General features: G+C 58.4%; 8 protein-coding genes across 8 annotated transcripts; 4 read left to right on the forward strand and 4 right to left on the reverse strand.

Moving 5' to 3' along the window:
- Positions 1-13: 13 nt before the first annotated feature.
- PSEUBRA_002771 (uncharacterized protein) lies at positions 14-1,474 on the forward strand (the record flags this gene model as incomplete). The annotated part of the gene is made up of 1 exon (XM_016437167.1): positions 14-1,474. The coding sequence occupies one exon, from the start codon at positions 14-16 to the stop codon at positions 1,472-1,474; it is 1,461 nt and encodes a 486-aa protein (XP_016292665.1).
- A 441-nt stretch (positions 1,475-1,915) lies between these two features.
- PSEUBRA_002772 (Metal-dependent hydrolase, composite domain protein) lies at positions 1,916-3,247 on the reverse strand (the record flags this gene model as incomplete). The annotated part of the gene is made up of 1 exon (XM_016437178.1): positions 1,916-3,247. The coding sequence occupies one exon, from the start codon at positions 3,245-3,247 to the stop codon at positions 1,916-1,918; it is 1,332 nt and encodes a 443-aa protein (XP_016292666.1).
- An 889-nt stretch (positions 3,248-4,136) lies between these two features.
- PSEUBRA_002773 (Protein of unknown function DUF3605) lies at positions 4,137-4,979 on the forward strand (the record flags this gene model as incomplete). The annotated part of the gene is made up of 1 exon (XM_016437162.1): positions 4,137-4,979. The coding sequence occupies one exon, from the start codon at positions 4,137-4,139 to the stop codon at positions 4,977-4,979; it is 843 nt and encodes a 280-aa protein (XP_016292667.1).
- A 522-nt stretch (positions 4,980-5,501) lies between these two features.
- On the reverse strand, positions 5,502-6,785 carry PSEUBRA_002774 (uncharacterized protein; the record flags this gene model as incomplete). The annotated part of the gene is made up of 1 exon (XM_016437176.1): positions 5,502-6,785. One exon carries the CDS (start codon positions 6,783-6,785, stop codon positions 5,502-5,504), a length of 1,284 nt encoding a protein of 427 aa, XP_016292668.1.
- A 1,684-nt stretch (positions 6,786-8,469) lies between these two features.
- PSEUBRA_002775 (Glucosamine/galactosamine-6-phosphate isomerase) lies at positions 8,470-9,439 on the forward strand (the record flags this gene model as incomplete). The annotated part of the gene is made up of 2 exons (XM_016437169.1): positions 8,470-8,514; positions 8,603-9,439. The coding sequence occupies 2 exons, from the start codon at positions 8,470-8,472 to the stop codon at positions 9,437-9,439; spliced, it is 882 nt and encodes a 293-aa protein (XP_016292669.1).
- Positions 9,440-9,553: 114 nt separating this feature from the next.
- On the reverse strand, positions 9,554-10,831 carry PSEUBRA_002776 (uncharacterized protein; the record flags this gene model as incomplete). Its single annotated transcript, XM_059464900.1, has 1 exon — positions 9,554-10,831. One exon carries the CDS (start codon positions 10,829-10,831, stop codon positions 9,554-9,556), a length of 1,278 nt encoding a protein of 425 aa, XP_059320711.1.
- A 2,265-nt stretch (positions 10,832-13,096) lies between these two features.
- On the forward strand, positions 13,097-15,790 carry PSEUBRA_002777 (Lipase, class 3; the record flags this gene model as incomplete). Its single annotated transcript, XM_016437156.1, has 1 exon — positions 13,097-15,790. The coding sequence occupies one exon, from the start codon at positions 13,097-13,099 to the stop codon at positions 15,788-15,790; it is 2,694 nt and encodes an 897-aa protein (XP_016292671.1).
- A 238-nt stretch (positions 15,791-16,028) lies between these two features.
- PSEUBRA_002778 (Protein of unknown function DUF1479) lies at positions 16,029-17,621 on the reverse strand (the record flags this gene model as incomplete). The annotated part of the gene is made up of 1 exon (XM_016437179.1): positions 16,029-17,621. One exon carries the CDS (start codon positions 17,619-17,621, stop codon positions 16,029-16,031), a length of 1,593 nt encoding a protein of 530 aa, XP_016292672.1.
- Positions 17,622-17,767: the final 146 nt, after the last annotated feature.

Genomic DNA, 17,767 nt, shown 5'->3' on the forward strand with positions numbered 1-17,767 from the left:
TAGATCGATCAACATGGGCTCCATCAACTATGACGACTCGGATGTGCTCGACGTGCTCATCGTCGGTGCCGGTATCTCGGGTATCAACGCCGCCTACCGTCTCCACGACGAGCTTCCCGACAAGAAGTACTTGATTCTCGAGAACCGAGAGCAGCTCGGTGGCACCTGGGATCTCTTCAAGTACCCCGGTATTCGATCCGACTCGGACCTTCACACTTTCGGTTACGCCTTCAAGGAGTGGACCGGTGCCGACATTGCTGGCGGTGCCGAGATCCTCGCCTACCTCAAGAAGGTCGCCGAGGACAACGGAATTGCTGAGAGGATCCGATACAAGTCCAAGGTCGAGGCAGCTGACTGGTCCACCGAGGAGCGATGCTGGTTCGTCACCGTCAACCAGGATGGCGAGCAGAAGAACTACCGCGCCCGCTTCCTCTACACCTGCACCGGCTACTACGACTACAACAAGGTCCTCCACGCAGAGATCCCTGGTATCAAGAACTTCAAGGGCAAGGTCGTCCACCCGCAGTTCTGGGACCTCAAGGAGGACGACTACCGCGGCAAGCGTGTAGCCGTCATTGGCTCCGGTGCCACTGCCATCACCCTAATCCCCTCCATGGCCAACGTCACCAAGGACATCACCCTCGTCCAGCGTTCGCCTACCTACATTCTCTCGCTCGAAAAGTACGACCCCATCGCCAAAGTCATCCGCGCCATCTTGCCAAAGAGGATGGCCGCGTTTGTCATTCGCCAGAAGAACATCGCGCGCATCTACGCCTCGTTCCACATCTTCCGTACCTTCCCCGGTGTCGCCAAGGCAATCCTTGGCCGTCTCACCAAGAGCCAGCTTCCTAGCGATATCCCGCTCGACCCCCACTTCAAGCCCAACTACAACCCATGGGACCAGCGTCTGTGCATCTGCCCCGACGGTGACTTCTACACGACGCTGCGCGAGGGCAAGGCGCACATTGCCACTGGTCACATCGACCAGGTGACGAGCAACGAGATCATCCTCAAGAACGGCGAGCGCATCCCATGCGACATCATCGTCACTGCTACCGGTCTCAAGCTCTCGGTTGGTGGTCACATCAAGACGACCGTTGACAAGAAGACCGTCGACCCCAGCGAGCGCTTCGTTTGGAAGGGAAGCATGATCGAGGGCCTGCCCAACTACGCCCTCTCGATCGGCTACACCAACGCCTCGTGGACCCTGGGCTCGGACTGCACCGCCCAGTACGTGGTGCGTCTGATCAAGCACATGGACAAGTACCACAAGAGCTCGGTCGTGCCCAAGCCCTCCAACCGAGACCAGCTCACCCAGCGTCCTTTGCTGGATCTTAACTCGACCTACGTCAAGAAGGCCGAGAAGGACCTGCCCAAGGCCGCCACCTCGGGTCCCTGGAGGATGCGCACCAACTACTGGTACGACCTCGTTCAAGCCAAGTACGGTGGCTACGATGATCTTGTTTTCGCCTAGATGCGTCAGATAGTATACACGCTCGCTTCATATCTTTGCACTCGTTTTGTTGTTCCCTTGGCTTAATGTAGATCTGATACCAGGGTTCTCCGCTTATGTGCAGCGTGTTGAGACGATTTCAGTGTGCCAGACACGTCTTGGGCGCCTTTTTCACCGAAGTGCAGGGCTTACTGTTGAGGCGCATCAGAATGCTCATCTGGCCGCCTGTCAGTCGACACGCCCGTCTCTGGCACTCGATGCGATGCTATCCTTTCCATACACTTGCCACTTGCTCTCGCCGACCTTCGATCCTCTCATGCAACACCCAGCTCGTCCTGTCAACGAGGAACGGTGGTCCGACGATGCTCACTGATTGCCGCATCGACACACTCATCTCGCAGCCTCGCAAACGGCATCACATCCAAACTGTATCACGAAGAGTGATCCTTGCATTGCGATGCTCTACTTCCTCTCCCAGACCTTCCGCCCGGCCACCCAGGTCTGCTTGACCTCCCCGGTGACCCGATCCAGCACGACGAGATCGGCATCGCCCCCCGCCCTCAAGAACCCCTTCGTCCGCTCCAGCCCGAGCATCTTTGCCGCGTTCCCGCTCGCGCACAGTGCCGCGGTGTGCAACGGCACGCTCGCGTACCGGGCCAGATTCGTGACGCAGTCGCTGATGGGAACCACGCTCCCTGCGAGCGTGTCTGTCCCTTCAAGCGTAACCTTGTTACCGAGCTTTGTAACGTTCTGACCCTCACGCCAGGGGTAGACGCCGTCGGGTTTGGTGGGGTCCATCCAAGGCATTGCGTCGCTGACCAGCACACAGCCGTTTGGGTGGGCGCTGTACGCCATTCGAACGGAACACGGGTGCGAATGGAACCCGTCTGCGATGAGACCGTAGTACGGTCTTCCCTTTCGGCTCTCGTCGGTGTGAGTGGGAGCGGTAGACTTGGCGACGGGAAGGGGTTGATCGAGATCGCTATCGCCGAGCAGACCGATCACACCTGGATCGCGATGGTTGAATGACCCCATGGCGTTGAAGAGGTGGGTGATGAATCGTGCTCCTGCCTGGTTGGCCGCTTGAGCCGTGTCGATCCCGGATGCCGTGTGACCGATGGAGACCGTCACCCCGCGCTTGACCAGCTCGGGAATGGCTGGCAGGATCCCCTCGACCTCGGGGGCCAGGGTGAGCAACTTCACTGCCGGGTTTGGCATATCCAGTCCATCCACTCCCGCGCCGTACACCTCCTCCAGCGTCCGCACGCCCTCCGGTGCGTCCCGAATGAGACTCGAGCAATGTGCGCCCTTCTTATGCGGCGACAAAAAGGGTCCTTCGCAATGCCACCCTAAACTGCTCGCCTGCCCTGCCCGGCTTCTTGGCGCCAACAACGGCAGGATCTCCCGATACCGTTCTGCATTCTGCGTGATGATCGTCGGTACAAAGGACGTTACGCCCGTCTCGAGGATTCTCTGCGCAAACAGATCCAACGCATCGAGGTAGGTTTTCGCATCGCCGTCGTATTCCGAGAAATCGACGCCGTAACCGCCGTTGATCTGAACATCGATGAAGCCGGGAACGAGATAGTCCCCACCGAGGTCGATGGTGGAGGTGAAAGCGAGGGAGGAGGAGAAGAAGGCGGATTGACCATCGACGATCTTGCCTGCGGCTGGGTCGACGTGGAGCGAGTAGGTGGTGGGGTCGGATGGAAGCGAGCCGTCCGGTCGCAGCGCGAGACAGTTGGTGAACCGCAGCAGGCCTTCGCTGGCCGAGGAGGTGGTTGAGGTCGGCATCGTCGTAGGCTTCCTCTCTTGTGGGATGGTGGTGGTAGTGGTCGTCGTCGTCTCGTTTCAGTCTGTTCCAAAGATGCAATGAGTTTTATTCAAAAGACCTTCTCCCAGGTTGCCGTGGTTGCCGTGCGAAGTCCTTGACCCAAAAAAGCAGCCGGTCCCGCCGTCCCTTTGGGCATGGTGGAGGCGTTCGAGGGTCCGGCGAGAAGAGCGAAACGTGTGAGCGCCACTCTACACAGGTGGGGACCGTGGTCGGCTATACTTTGCAAGGCCTCGGTCGATTCGCGCCGAGCAGGCCATCGGTGGGCTCGGACCGACGCGCCTTCCCCGCTCCTCAGGGGAAAAAAATCCGCGCGGAATTGGACACCTTTGCCTTTGGGTTGCTATCTGACGGCCTGGCTGGTAAAGCGACCTTGCCCGGACAACTTGATTCTGTCATCGGATGCTGCCTGTAGGAGGATATACAATGGAGCGCGATCTCAAGCTCGTCCTGCGAGTAGGAGGGGACGAAGGCGACTGCTGAATGCCAGCCCTTTCGATCGCAGGCGCAACTGTGATGACGGGCAACGCCAGAAACGTGCCCAGCTCCCAAGAAGGGTGGATGCGTTAGCTTGGGATGCCGGCGTGGCGCCGAGTGATGCCGTCCATCCTTTCGTAACATCAAAATTTGACGCCTGCGATAAGCTGTCCCCCCCCGTTCCCTTGGCTGCAGGTTGTGAAACGTGACAGGCTTGGACGTGCGCTACGCCGAATGAGTGAGACTTTGAGCTTCTGCTTCCAACGCTATCAGCAGCATACACTTCGATCCTCGTCGGTACCACCATACGCAGCTCCATCCTCTCCATCTACGCTATCAGCATCGCCACCACAGCACACAAGGGAACCAGCAGCAATGTTGGCCTCATCATCAACGATCTCGCGCCTGGACGCGCCACACACGAAACACACAGCGCTCCTTCTCCGTGGAACGCGCGATGGCGATCTAGCCGCAACCCTTTCATCCACCTCTTCCTCGTCCGCCACACCACGCGCCGAGAGAAAAGCGCTCTTCACCTGGTCCGATCTGCTCGACATCGTTAGCAGCGGCAACCTCCAGAGTCTCTCACGCCACCCCGATGATTTGGCAGAATACTTTGCCTGGATGGACAGTGTCAAGTCCTCCTACGGGAGCGTCACGTCTTTTCTGCTGAGGGAACGATTTACTGCGACGAAACTGCTCGAAGTCGCATCCTCTTCAAAGGCTTCGCACGGCTCAATAGCCTCGAGTGAGGACGAGGTGCGATTTAGAAGCGCCTTCAAGGTGGGCATCGAGTGTCAGATCCTTACCAACGACTGGCCGTACAGCGTGCCCTCGACCGTGTCGCATCAGGTGGTGTGGAGCTACCGACCGATCCTCCACTCGTCTCTCGTCGCTGATTCGCCACTAGCGAGCCAGGCTTGGAGTATCATCGCGAAGCGCGGGCTGTGCGGCACCCTCACCTCCACCGGGCTCACCATCCCCAGTCTCGATCAGCACGCGGCACATCTACCCGAACTCAAACTCGCAACACTGTCGCAAATAGAGACGGAGCAGCTGGAAAGAGCGTTAAGAACGGCGTGTAGGGATCTCACCGAGTTCATTGCGCATCACTGGGATCTGAGGAGAAACGAGGTGGCCTTCTTTGCCAACCCTCCGAGTCTGCAGAGCGTGCCGAGTCTCGCCCACTTTCATGTTCTGGTGAGGCCGATCGCTTAGCGTGATACGTAGCATCTGGCCCCCGTTCAACGATCCTGTAGCATACTAGAAGCAATTCCATCTCGCAACGTTTCGGCATTCATCCAGTCCGTGTCAGTACGCATGCGCATACCGGCGGGAAAGCCGTTCCCGACCCCCTTTGCCGTGCTGGTGAGACCGAGTAGACAGAAACGAGCCGGAGAGATTCCGGAGAGCCCAGGATCATTTGGCAAGCTTAGCCTACCAGCAGCGACGTACCACTGTGGCCTCATGCTCCATCTGCGAAGCGTGGTGGATAGACACCTCGCAACGTCTCACCCTGAAGTTCTTTTCAGCTTGTGCACCTTCTGGGGAACCCATTCGAAGGCATGCCGCCTTCTCGTTTCATCACCTTTGTGAAGCACCGTCTGCGAAGCCCAAAATCAACCCGTTCACACCATACAGCGTCTCACCGCACAACCGCCGCCTCAAACCACGAAGCATCGCCACACGAACACACACGGCGCATCCGGTTTGACAAAAAGTCCATTTCTTCCCTCAAAATCACTTCTTGACCTCGCCCAAGAAGCGCAATGCGAGGTACTCAACCGCCTCGTGTGCGGGGCTCTTGGTCACATGCACCCTCTTAAATGCTTCCCTTCCGCTTTCCTTCTTCCACATGTCGACCAACAGATCGAGGAACTTGCTGTTGCTCCACAGCCCACCTCCTAGCACGAGGGTACTACTTTCGGGCCTGATCCTGTCTGCCGGGCAGCAGAGTTTCGAAATGCTATCCATGCACTCCCTCACGGCCTGTTGGAGCAATTGCACCGCCAACTCGGCGCCCGACCTGCCCTGGTGGGCAAACGCATACTCGAACACCACCCGTGTCGTCTCGGCCAGCCAGCGTTTGCGTGCGTCTTCGGCGTGGAAGAAGTTGCCTCCCGTCGCACAGACGCGGTCGCGATACGCGGCGGGGATCAGCTCGATCGGCGTCTCCACATCGAGCGCCTTCATGATGGCCGTCTCGAAATCGGTGACGGGCAGGGGGTGGAACTGACGCTCCTCTTCGCGAGTGAGCATGAGCTGGATGGTGGAGAGACCTATTGACCAACCACTGCCGCGGTCGCCCAGGAGGTAGCCCCAACCGCCGGTTTTGGAGACGGTGGTGAGACCGGGTAGGTCTTCGTTCTCCCCCGCGGCCGTGGTGCGGGCTGAAGTGGTGCGTTGGAAGGCAAAGCCTGCACTGCCAGTGCCGGCGATGAGGCAGACACACGATTGGGTGGAGGCATCGCGAAGCATAGGTGCAGAGAGGAGGACCGCATCGTTGGTGATCCAGATGGGCGTTGAGTCGTCGATCAGGTGGTAATCCTGCAGCAGCGACGAGAGCTGCTGACGATAAGTGCCGATGACTGCTGACGAGGAAAGACCGGCGGATCCGATCCACAACGCTCGTACACGGGGTCGACGAACACCCGTTTGACTGGGTGAAGGCCTTGGTGGCCGAGAAATGGGATCTTGATCGCCGTCTGCTGACGAAGAGTCGTTGTCGGACAGAGAGAGAGGTGGGGTGGTGATGCCTTCAACTTGACCTGCTTCGATGAGGTCGAAGAAGGTGCCGAAGCCGGCTGATATCAATGCGTCGCGGACGGCTCGTAGGATGACATGGCTGGCTGCTTCGAGGCCGAGCGTCGCACAGTTGCCGCAACCTGCTTGACCCGTGAAGGTCTCCTTGGAGTCGACGGACGCAGCGACGGCGAGCGTTTTTGTTCCTCCTGCATCAACGCAGAGGACGACGTCGCCAGCCTGCGCTGGCTCCAGTGGTGATGATGATGGACCTGCGTCCATGGTCGCTAGAAGCTGTGTGAGATGCTGATGGAGCAAGCGTGGCGATGATGACAGAAGGTTGTATGCTGGGATGCTGCTAAAGGACGAAGCAAGAGACAACAGAGATGATGCGTATGCGAGACTAAATTGAGGATCGGTAGTATATGAAGCGAAGGCGTCAACAGATCATGAGAGCGGGGCAAGGGCGGAGGCTGCGAGGTCGTGATGGTCGGTAGATATGATGCGTCGATCTGAGGGGTTCGCGTGGGAAAGGTCGATTGTTGGTAGGGAGAACGAAAGACCGCACCGAGCGATGCGTTGCAATATGGTGCAGAGGATCGACAGGGTGAGACGCCAGCCTAGTAGTCGACTGCGGTCCGGAGGGCGAGGGCCGATCTAGGCAGAGGAGGGCAAGCCGAGAGCACCAAGATGGAGAGGCGGTGGTAAGGCACGCCGGCGAAATGGAAGCAACAGCGATAGGCGACGCCGGAAGCGACGAACGGGTTGGGTGAGGACGTGTTCGAACAATCAGGCCTGCCAAGGGCCGAGCGTTGTGGGTGACGATAGATGGTTGAAGGGGAGGGAGGCAGAGAGAGAAAGTGTGTGTAGTGTGAGCGTGTGTATGTGCTTGGGGGCTTGGGTGGCTGCTGCTGCTCCAGTGACGCCGCTCCGTGTTCGATTGGGCTTCTCCGCTCTTGCATGTCGCCGGCCTAGCTGACTGAGTGAGCGATTGAGCGAGTGTGCCTGGCTGCCTGGCTGGCTGCCTGACACGCAAGGAACTCAGAAATTGAATTTAAATTTGTGCATCGGCGGCCGGAGCGACCGAGATGAAAATTACTCGCGTCCTGCAGCCAACAACGCCCGGCAAGCGTGGTCCGTAGAAACAAGGCCCCGCTTGCTGACCGCATCATCGCCATGTTGCGAGTCCAGCCTTGATTCGTCGCCTTTCCTCCATTCATCTTCGTACTCGAGTCCACAGTTTCTCGAATGGAGGTCAGTTAGCATTTGAGCGGGTCCCAGCCGGAGCAAGGCGATCCAGGTACGATGTGCTCGGCTGCTTCTCGGTCCAACCTTGCGGGGCACGGCGAATTCTTTCGGATGGCGTGCCGTCCCGCTTTGACAAGATCACACTTTGGTACCCACGCTCAGGGTCGGACCGTCCGACCCATGACCCTTTGCTCAGTGCAAAGCCGCCTCTTGGCAGCGATGTAAGCGAGAGAATAGGCTCAGGCTTCGGATCAGGCACCCGGTGCAGAAAACGGCACAGCAGATAGCACAATTTGTATTCTCGCTGTTTTCGGCGGATGTTCCTTTTTGGACCTGCGTCGCACCGGCCAACTTTGATTCAGCTCGGTCCGATCGCCGCCGACCCCCACCGAGCTTTTTATCGCTGGCTTGTCCAGCTGTGCTTTTGTCACCCGCTCCACGCTGCGATCTGATTGCTGCCTCGTGGCCCGTCCGCTCATGCTGGCTCGGTCAGTAAGCCGGTGGGGCCATGGTGGCTTGATGACACCGGCGGGCATTTTGTTGGTCAACGTGGCGCCGAGACCCGTACTCCAACTCGATAGGGTTCGAGCCTGGTCAGCTGGACCCCAATGTATATAGTGTTTGGCAGAGCTGGGACTGGTCTCGTTGCGACTACCTTCTTGCTTCTCACGACTACCTTGAACACCATCCGCAAATCTACACCTCGACATCGTTCAAAATGCGCTACATCATCCGCGATGACAAGGCTGCCGTTGGCAAATACGTAAGTACCATTTTGGCCCACTTCTTCCGTATACGTCGAGCGAGATCCCTAACTCTCCTCTTCACACTCTCTATCTATGCTCCTGCAGGTCGCCGAGTACGTAGCCAAGCGAATCAATGCGCACTTTGCGCACACCGACCAGCCCTTTGTTCTCGGCTGTCCTACCGGTTCCTCGCCGCTCGAGACCTACAAGCAGCTGATTGCGATCCACCGCGAGGGCCGAATCAGCTTCAAGAACGTCATCACCTTCAACATGGACGAGTACGTCTCGCTGCCCACCTCGCACCCCGAGTCGTACCACTCGTTTATGTGGAACAACTTTTTCAGCCACATCGACATTCAGCCGCAGAACGTACACATCTTGAACGGCAACGCGCAGGATCTGGTGGGCGAGTGCGAGGAGTACGAGCGCAAGATCCAGGCTGTGGGCGGCATCGATCTGTTCATGGCGGGTGTGGGGAGTGATGGACACATTGCGTTTAACGAACCAGGCAGCTCGCTGGCTAGCAGGACCAGGATCAAGACGCTCGCATACGATACCGTGTTGGACAACTCGAGGTTCTTCGACAACGACCCGTTGAAGGTGCCCCGCATGGCGCTGACGGTGGGAGTGCAGACCGTCATGGACGCCAGGGAGATTCTGGTGATTATTGTTGGTCAGCACAAGGCACATGCGTTGGCAAAGTGCGTAGAGGAGGGCGTCAACCACATGAACACCGTTTCGTGCATCCAGCTGCACCCCAACTCGCTGCTGGTCTCGGACGAGGAGGCGACCAGCGAGCTGCGCGTCCGCACCGTGCGCTACTTCAAGGGTATTGAGCGCGCCCAGGAGGATATCGAGAAGCTCTACGGTCTGCACGGCCACAAGAAGACCCCTTCCGGTAGCGGCGTGCCCCTCGTCAACGGCCTCAGCGGATCGCACTAGACGCGTCTCTCTTCTTTGTACATACTCATACCACTTAGCGATTCCTCGGTATCATCTTACTTGTCACGACCTTGCACTGTCTAGTGAAAGTGGCCTCGGAATTGTATTCGCTACCTACACAGTCGCCTGCACACTCGCCAGCAGATCCGTGACAGCCAGAGCAGCCTCCATAGCCGGATGCCTCATCACCTCGCACACGGGCTCCGAGTCACCCTGGCCCGGCAAAGTGATCTGTGTATCGCATGCGGCTAGGTCGGTCAGATACTGCTGCATGAACCTCCCTACCGTGTGCACAATGTCGTCCGACTGCCCTTGAACGAGCAGACCGAGTCGATGATGCAAACTGTCGATCCTGCACAGCTCCAGTAGAAAGACGGCACAGCGGGCGATCCAAAAAAGATAGATCGAAGGCAGCGCTGCCAGACTTCCGACAAAACCTGCGTTCGGGTTGAGCAAGAGTTGCAAGCTGTCCAGGCATGCGGTTTGACAAGCCTGAGAGCGCGAGACGTAAGCGGCTGTCGTCATTCCGACGTCGTCTTGCGCTGTCATGGCTGCCGATCTTTCTTCGTAGATTCGGCATGCTCGAGACAGGACATGCGCTTTAGCGAGGGTGTAGTGCAGATCCAGCGTGTGATCGTACGTATCTCGTCTGTCTGGATTCGTCGCCAGAAGCGCCCGCGTTGTGCACCAGCTGGCAGTGAGGTCGCGCGTCATTTGAACCAGCTCTTCGGGATTGCGACACTCCAGCCTAGCTCGAGCGATCAAGAACGCCACTCGAGCATAGAATACCAGCACAGCGTCCTGCTTGGTCATCGAGCCAGAGCTGCTCTCCGCCATCAGAGCCTGACTATACTGAGCTGGATCGACAACCTGCATGATTGGCACTTTGTCGTGAATCTCGCACTGGTGCAATTCGGCAAGAAAGGCGGTCAGCCACACTCTGACCCGGTCGTGGATCGAGACGTGTCGAACAGGTGGAAGGATGGCGACCATCTCTCCGACCGTCAAGCCAGCATGCGGACCCGTCTCGTAGCTGTACTTTTCGCTCCACCATCGAGCAGCACGTGCTACTTTCCAGGCGTCTTCCGAGCCATCGTAGGCACTCCAGATGCACGCACCGACGACTTCTTCGGTGCCGATGCCGCTTTCTGGGTTGAAGTCGTCTTCTGCGGTCGTCGGGGCGTAGGGTAGGGTGCGGTCGAGGATGTCGGCTCGCAGCTGCAGCTGACGGGCACGAAGGTCGGAAGAGGGAGAGTGAAGGGAGGCAACGCATGCGATGGCCGAAAGGATGACGGGAGTCAGCTCGGCAGACGCAGGAAAGTCGGGCAAGCCAAATCCGAATGGCTCGATGGTCTTGGCATAGAGACTCAAGAGACATCGGGCTTCGTGCATGGACAGTAGTCCCAAGCGTATGGCATCCAGACGTGGATCGTTGCTACCGAGACTTGGATCTGGGAAGCGATACTGGCTTGGGCGTGCAAGCAGGGGCGCTTTTGGAGGCGCTAGACGATTCAGACCGTCGCTTCTAAAAGGACGGATTGGAGATGGCAGCGAGCAATGAATGCTCAGTAGCGCTTGGTCACGCGTGCTTGGCTCCGGCGCAACATGGGCTGCCGCGTTGTTTGCCAGATCGATTGCTGGCGTGGCCAGCCCTATGAGATGATGGCTTCCCTCGACAGCGGAAACGCGCCTTTCACTTCTGTCAACGTGGGGCACAGGGTATCTCGTAGTATCCTGTGATAGCGGACCGAGCCGAGCCGGCCTCCGCGATCCCGTCAACTGAGCTGGACTGCTGGAACATGCGTGGCTCGAGGAAGTGGGACGGCCGTTCGTGACAGAAGTGGGACCCCGAATTGGAGACGCTGTCAGGATCGATGGACCAGCGTAAGGCGTCTGGCTACTTGGAGTCACCTCTTCCCAATTTTCGGCTGCCATTCGTCTTCGCTTTGATGGGGAGGCCAAGTTCTCTTGCTGAACGAGCGCGTCGATGGCTGAGACGAGCCTGGTAAGCGTCTCGTCGGTCTTTGCACGCCACTCGTCGTCACGAAAGGCGCTACCGAGCTCCTTTGGCTTGAAAACACATTCGTAACCGCCGTTCTTGCAGCGCTTGCAAGGAGCCAAGCCATCGTGATCGCACTTGACCTTGGAGCGACGGCAGCTGGAGCATGCCCCTGCGAGCTTGTTCGAAGCACCGCTGCTGGCCTCGGGCGAGTGATGGCGTCGGGAGGAGGTGGGTTGAGGAGCGCTCGAGCTAGAAGCAGCTGAAGAAGCCGATATTGTTCGCCGTTGGATGCTCTGGGAATCGCTCGTCATCTTTGACGTTTCGGAGCGGAGCTTGATAGATGAGTTTGTTGGTGGAAGCCGGCTGGTCTAGATTCAAGAGATGACGCCCCTTATACGATCGAGCGACTTGGGCGCCCTTCCAAACAGGAGGCTATGCGAGCTAGCAGCTACTTTCGGCTACTTGCGTAGTCGCTCTCTGGTCCGAAGCTTAGGAGTGTTGATCATCGGCTCCAGGCGACGTCCGAGCAGGCAGATTTCCTTCTCGAAGGCGAGGCTGAGTCTGATATGGTGGTCGGGAGTCAGCAACCTAAGTCATACGCCTGAGGCTGACTTTGCTTGACTCGGATGTGTGGCCGAGCTGGGCTTTGTTTTTCAGAAGCTTCACATCGAGTCTACACTGCTGATTGTGGGTTGAAACAGTGGTGCCGAAGCCAGTTCATGTGGGAGTGGTGATACAACAGCAAGCTGAGTCTCACGGCTTGGCCATGACAAGCATCGGCGAATTCGCCGAATCCGACTGCACCCCTGCGCAAAATATCTTAAGCTGTTACGTCGACGCAGCCTTCGGGTATCACTTTTTGCGGCCGGCGATTTGCGACAAGACTGAGCTTGTTGGTCTCGATGCTGTCTGTACCTCAGGCACCGAGCATCCGGAGCAGCTTGGCTTCGAGCACACAAAAGCTAACTTAGCACTCAAAACTCCCAGCGCTTCGTCTGTATGATCAGGAGACGGCCGACAGTATCAGACGAGGCAGCAGCCGTTGCCTTCTGCAGACCGGATGGGCTGAGCGGCAAACTCACGTTCTGTCTAGCACTGGAAGGTGGTAGCATCCCGTCGAATCTCTCTGCTCCGACTCATCTTGTGGGTCCGTCACAGAGTCAACACTGCCTCGCCTCAGTTGTGTGATGAAGATGTCACAAACAAGACCGTTTCACAAGTGCATCAGAGTGCTGCTGTCAACGAACCTCGTGCGGCATTCTCTGTTTGCCACCAGCGCGGGGTGTTGGTGTGATTTTAGCGCGTGAGAGTGGTTCTGCTGCGTCTTCTGCCTCCCAAAAAAGCATCAAAAAAAAAACAGCTTGTGCACGGCGGAAAACAAATTTCTCCGCTCTCGATGAGACCCTGCATGACGGCTCCATGGTGCGCTTGTGCGTCGGTGCCTGCCCCCCGCTGCTGGAAGTCACACAGAACGCGTGGCTCAGTTTGGTCTTTGCCCCTGCAGATCATTCACGCTCATCCACCGACGTAGTGGAGGAGGAGGAAGAGGGTCTTCTTTCCTCGTTGATCAAGAGGTTTGTCGATTCGGCCATCCTTCTTCCTCTCCTCCCATCATCATCTCCTTCGTCTTTCGATCTTACTCTCGAGAGATCAAGATGAGTGGCCTTCCTCCCGGATCTTTCGTGCAAGGTGGCGATCCACCCAGCTACACCAATTCCACTTCTACCGACGCAGCTCCCGTGCCGCCTCCAATCTCGACCACCGCGCCTGTCTCCGCTCAGGCGCTGTCCCCTACGCCCTTGTCTCCTGAAGAAGCCAAGGAGGTCGAAGAAGAGCTCGAGGAAGCGCAGAGTCTCAGCGAGGCCGCGCTTTCCATCCCCGACTCCGAGGCAGCTGACAACGACGCCGTCTCCCTCTACCAGCCCGCCAACGAAGCTGTCCCAGGCGATGCAGGTGTCGTAGCCAGTCAGGGCGTCGTCGCCAACAACGGCGGTGCAAGCTTTAACTGGGAGGGTGTTCTCGGTCACTCTGCTCAGGGACTTGGCGCAGCCAATGCAGCCTCCTCGGCCGGCTTCTCCTTCGCCCGCACCGCCACTACCTTTGGTCTCCAATTCGCCAAGCGCCTCACCCAAGGCCTCGTTGCAGTGCCCGCTCTGCTCGCAGATGGCGCTCTCACAGGTTCTGCGCCGGGCGATACGTCTGGCAACCCTTCGATCGCCAAGGCTGCTCATGCAGGCATCGCCACTTTCTTCGACGCCATCTCGCTCGTCGCCGTTGGCGGTATCGATCTGACCAGTGCCGTCACCAGCGCTAGTCTTGGTGCTGCTGGCTCAGGCGTTGAAGGAGTCAGAAGGGCTCTCGGCTCCGAGGTGCTTCGCAGCTTGGCCGAGTTCTCCAAGCTCGTCAAGCGTGAATGGAACGCCGACGACGACTCACTTCCACCCGGCGGCATCCCAGCCTACTCGATCATCACCCTCACCAAGGCTCTCACCACTTGGGTCAACATTCAGATCATCACGCGTAGCTACTACGAGCAGCGCATGCTCAAAGGTCTTCGTGAGATCAACACCGACAAGCTCAAGGCAGAAGTCGAGGGACTGAGGCAGACGCATCACGTCGACACTACCAGCGCTCCTCTTCGTCCCATCACTGCAGGCTCGCAAGGGCAGAGCTCCGCAGGTCAGAGTCAGTCTGACGTTCGCATCACCTCAAATCAGACCTTCACGGGCGAGCTGTCAGGCAATGTCATTGGCGCCGAGATCGGTCACAAAGATGGATCCAGTTCTCGATTGCCCGGTTCGGACGAGCCCGCCAGAGCCCTCACGGATGCGGAGGCAGTACACAACTTGCAGCGCTACTCGAAGCTCGTTCTCGGTGTCTACGGTGGTATCGCTCTGTATTGGCTCAACTCGATGCCACCAGGAGACCACAGCCTGTTCGGCGAGACCACCTTCGACACAGCCAAATCTAGTCAGACCGCCCCTGCACCCGGCAGCACCATCTTCAGCGCCGAGGAAGAGTTCATCCGCAGAGACCAAGCCGAATTCCTCGAAGCCGCCTCGCAAATGGAGCTCGAAGACGAAGACGAGGACCTCATCACAGCCACCGAGACTGCCAGAGCCAACGCCAACAAGCAGGTCATCGCCGTCAACGGAGACGGCAAGGGACACGCTACATCGTACAACCTCTGGGATGTCATCTCGGGCACCCACGATGAGGACCTCTTCCACCACACGGCCGGCCTGGAGCGTGGCGCTGCTGCAGAAGGGAGCTACGCAAATGACCGAAGGACCGTCTCCAATGGCACGCCGTCCAAGGACAAAGCTCGACCCAGCAAGCCCCGATTCTACGTCGTCACAGATCATCCGCGCAAGACGATCATCCTTGTGCTCCGAGGTACGCTCTGCGTGGGCGATGTTGCAGCCGATCTCACCTGTGAATCCGTTCCCTTCATTTTCGACCCTGAAGTCAAAGCAAATCTGGACGCGAAGTACCCAACACCCACCGCAGCGGACGGCAAAACGTCTTTCGTCGGAGAGGAAGCGCACGGTGATTTGTGTCACGAAGGCATGTACATTACTGCGCACGAGATCGGCGCACCTGGTCGCTCCGTCCACCGAGCCGTCTCCTCCGCACTAGCCGCCAACCCCGGCTACTCAATCGACGTCACGGGTCACTCTCTTGGCGCCGGTGTCGCAAGTGTGCTCGCCATGATGTGGGCGGACCCCACTACGGGTCTCACCACCCCTTCGTCGGGTTTGCCCTCCGGTCGCCGCCTGCACGCATACTGCTTCGCCGTGCCCTGCGTCACCAGCTCGCCCCTCGGTCGCAAGGTCGGCTCGATCATCACCTCGTACACCTACTCGTTCGACTTGGTATGTCGTCTGTCGCTAGGCTCGATCCAGGACATCCGCAACTGCTCCGCCTGGCTATGCTACGAGGACAAGCAGGCGGCACATGGCGATCGCACCATGAACGCGCTCATGAAGCGTGCGTTCGAGTACCAGTCGGGTCGACTCGAACAGTCGAAGCGCGCCGAAGTGGAACACGAAATGCTCGTCCTGCGAAAGACGTTGGAGGCCAACATGCACAACACGCACCTCTTCCCACCTGGAAAAGTGCTCTATGCGCTCAAGGAGGGAGATGACATCGTCGAGAAGAGCGAGGAAACCGAAGCTGACATCGGTCGAGGTATCAGCACGAACAAGAGGCAGAGACTGTTCACCGTCAACAACGATGACGAGTCGGCACTGAGGAATGTCTTCGGACAGATGATCTTCTCGAGGACCATGCTCAGCGCTCACATGCCCAACATGTACGATGCCAGTTTGCACGACTTGACCCGCTAGATTTGAACTTGCATGTATCCCGTCTACCTACCAATCATGTACTCTTAGCTGCATTTTGACATTGGAAGACTCCTACACACATATTTCTGTGCTTGCAATCCCGTTGTGTGACTGAGCTTAGTCCTCTCTGAGCATCACACACGTTCAGAGTCATTATGCTCAAAGTCTTACGATTCCGTTGCGTGACTGATATCCAGACTGATCCGGTGAATACAAGCCGAAGCTTCGACCCGATCGATCAGAGCTGCCCGTTGCACCACGCGACCAACTTCTTCTCTCCCTCTCCCATCCCTTCCTTCGTCTCCAACTTTTCCAGTCCCAAGCTGGCCCTAGCCATCTGGCCCTCGACCATCTGCGGCGTTCCCCTGCCTCTGAACGCACTCTCGCCCTCACCTCCGGGGAAATCAGGGGGCGGCCTGCCCTCTTCGAAACACCTCTTCTGCTCCAGCACGTACTTCCAGTTGACCACGGTCGTCGGGATGGCGGGGATGTACAGCACGCTGCTGTCTCCCTTCCCTGCGTGTTTGCTCTCGACAGAGTGCACGGCGTCGCAGTGCCACAGCACCATGTCTCCCGGCCTCACCTCTGGGATGGAGGTCATGGTGTGGTCGAGTGCGAGGTGAGGATGAGTCGCGGGGGTCAACTCGATGTTGTGACCCAGAGAACAACCCGGGAACTTCCTGGATTCTCCATCAAACGCCCAGTTGTCCGCCCCCAAGAACTCTTCTTCTGTCGCGCAGGCCTCCCGCGGTTTGACGGGTGTGAAGAACGGACGCAGCACAATGTACGCCGTGCTCTCCTTCAAGAACGGCAACACTTTCAGCGTTCCCTCCCCCCTCCTGGTATGGGACATGCTCAACCACCCCTGCAGCGGTCGAAAAACACCACACTGCCCAGGACCGTCGTACATGTCCGTCCTTGCTGTCATACGTTCACCCCGTGCACCGAGGGACCACGGGTCGTGACTCTCCCACTGTCCTCCTTCGCGCGTAATGTTGTCCCAGAGCGCGCGGAACTCCCCACACTCCCACCGCTCCACGCCGCCACCATCGATATGCGCGCCTAGCGCAAACTGCGCGTCTCCCGGCTGGCGAATTCGCAGTCGATCCACATAGTTCAGTGGGTGTTCCAACGAGCAGGTGCGCTCGACACTTGTTTCCGTCGAAGAATTGTGGAAGAGCTGGAGGAACTGCTTGCACGTAGCGAGAAGGTTGGGGTGCGATCGGGCGAGGAGCTGGGGTGGCGTCCAGTAGAGTTCGTACACCTGTGGGTTGTCTGCTGGGAAACCCTTGGCGCGGTTCTCCCGGGCGTAGGTGCGAATCTCTTCTTTCCAGCCCAACACGGTTGACTCGGGGATGACGTTGCGGATGACTGCGACGCCACGTTGCTTGATGGCGTCAAAGGTGGTGCTGTCCGTCCACGTGTCGAGCTTGCCAACTTTTCCAGTGGGAAAGTCGACCGTGGGGATGCACGCCCCACCGAGACGCTTGGTTTCGGCGACGCGGGAGGAGAGCGAGGAGAGGACGGATCGCCAGGTGCGTTGCAGATGCTCGGCGTGCGCGGGTGACGTGATGAGCGACTGCTTGAGCGAGGCGAAGCGGTCGGGGAGGGCATCTTCCAGGGTTCCGCCCGAGAGAGAGGCGAACACGGAAGCGATGGTGCCTTCCTCCTTGCCTGACTTTTTGGCGATCGGAGGAGGTGGAGCGGTGGAAGAAGGATTGACGGTGTCGAGCGATGGTCGAAGGGCGCGAGTGGAAGCGACGAGGGTTCTGCGTGCGACCGGCGGGATGAGCGGCGCTCGTGGCGCGATGCGCAGGGCGGTGCGCAGCATGGTGACGGTCAAGGCGGTATGAACGAGTCAGGTGATTGCTGAGAGACCCGACTGTGGTGAAATTAGCGAGAGGCTGCTCGTCAACCGTGCAAGCTCGACGATGAGGATGAAGGTGGTGTGCGAATGTTGACGTGTTCTAGTAGCAG

This window comes from Kalmanozyma brasiliensis (genome assembly GCF_000497045.1).
Source record: "Kalmanozyma brasiliensis GHG001 unplaced genomic scaffold PSEUBRA_SCAF2, whole genome shotgun sequence".
Taxonomy (NCBI): domain Eukaryota; kingdom Fungi; phylum Basidiomycota; class Ustilaginomycetes; order Ustilaginales; genus Kalmanozyma; species Kalmanozyma brasiliensis.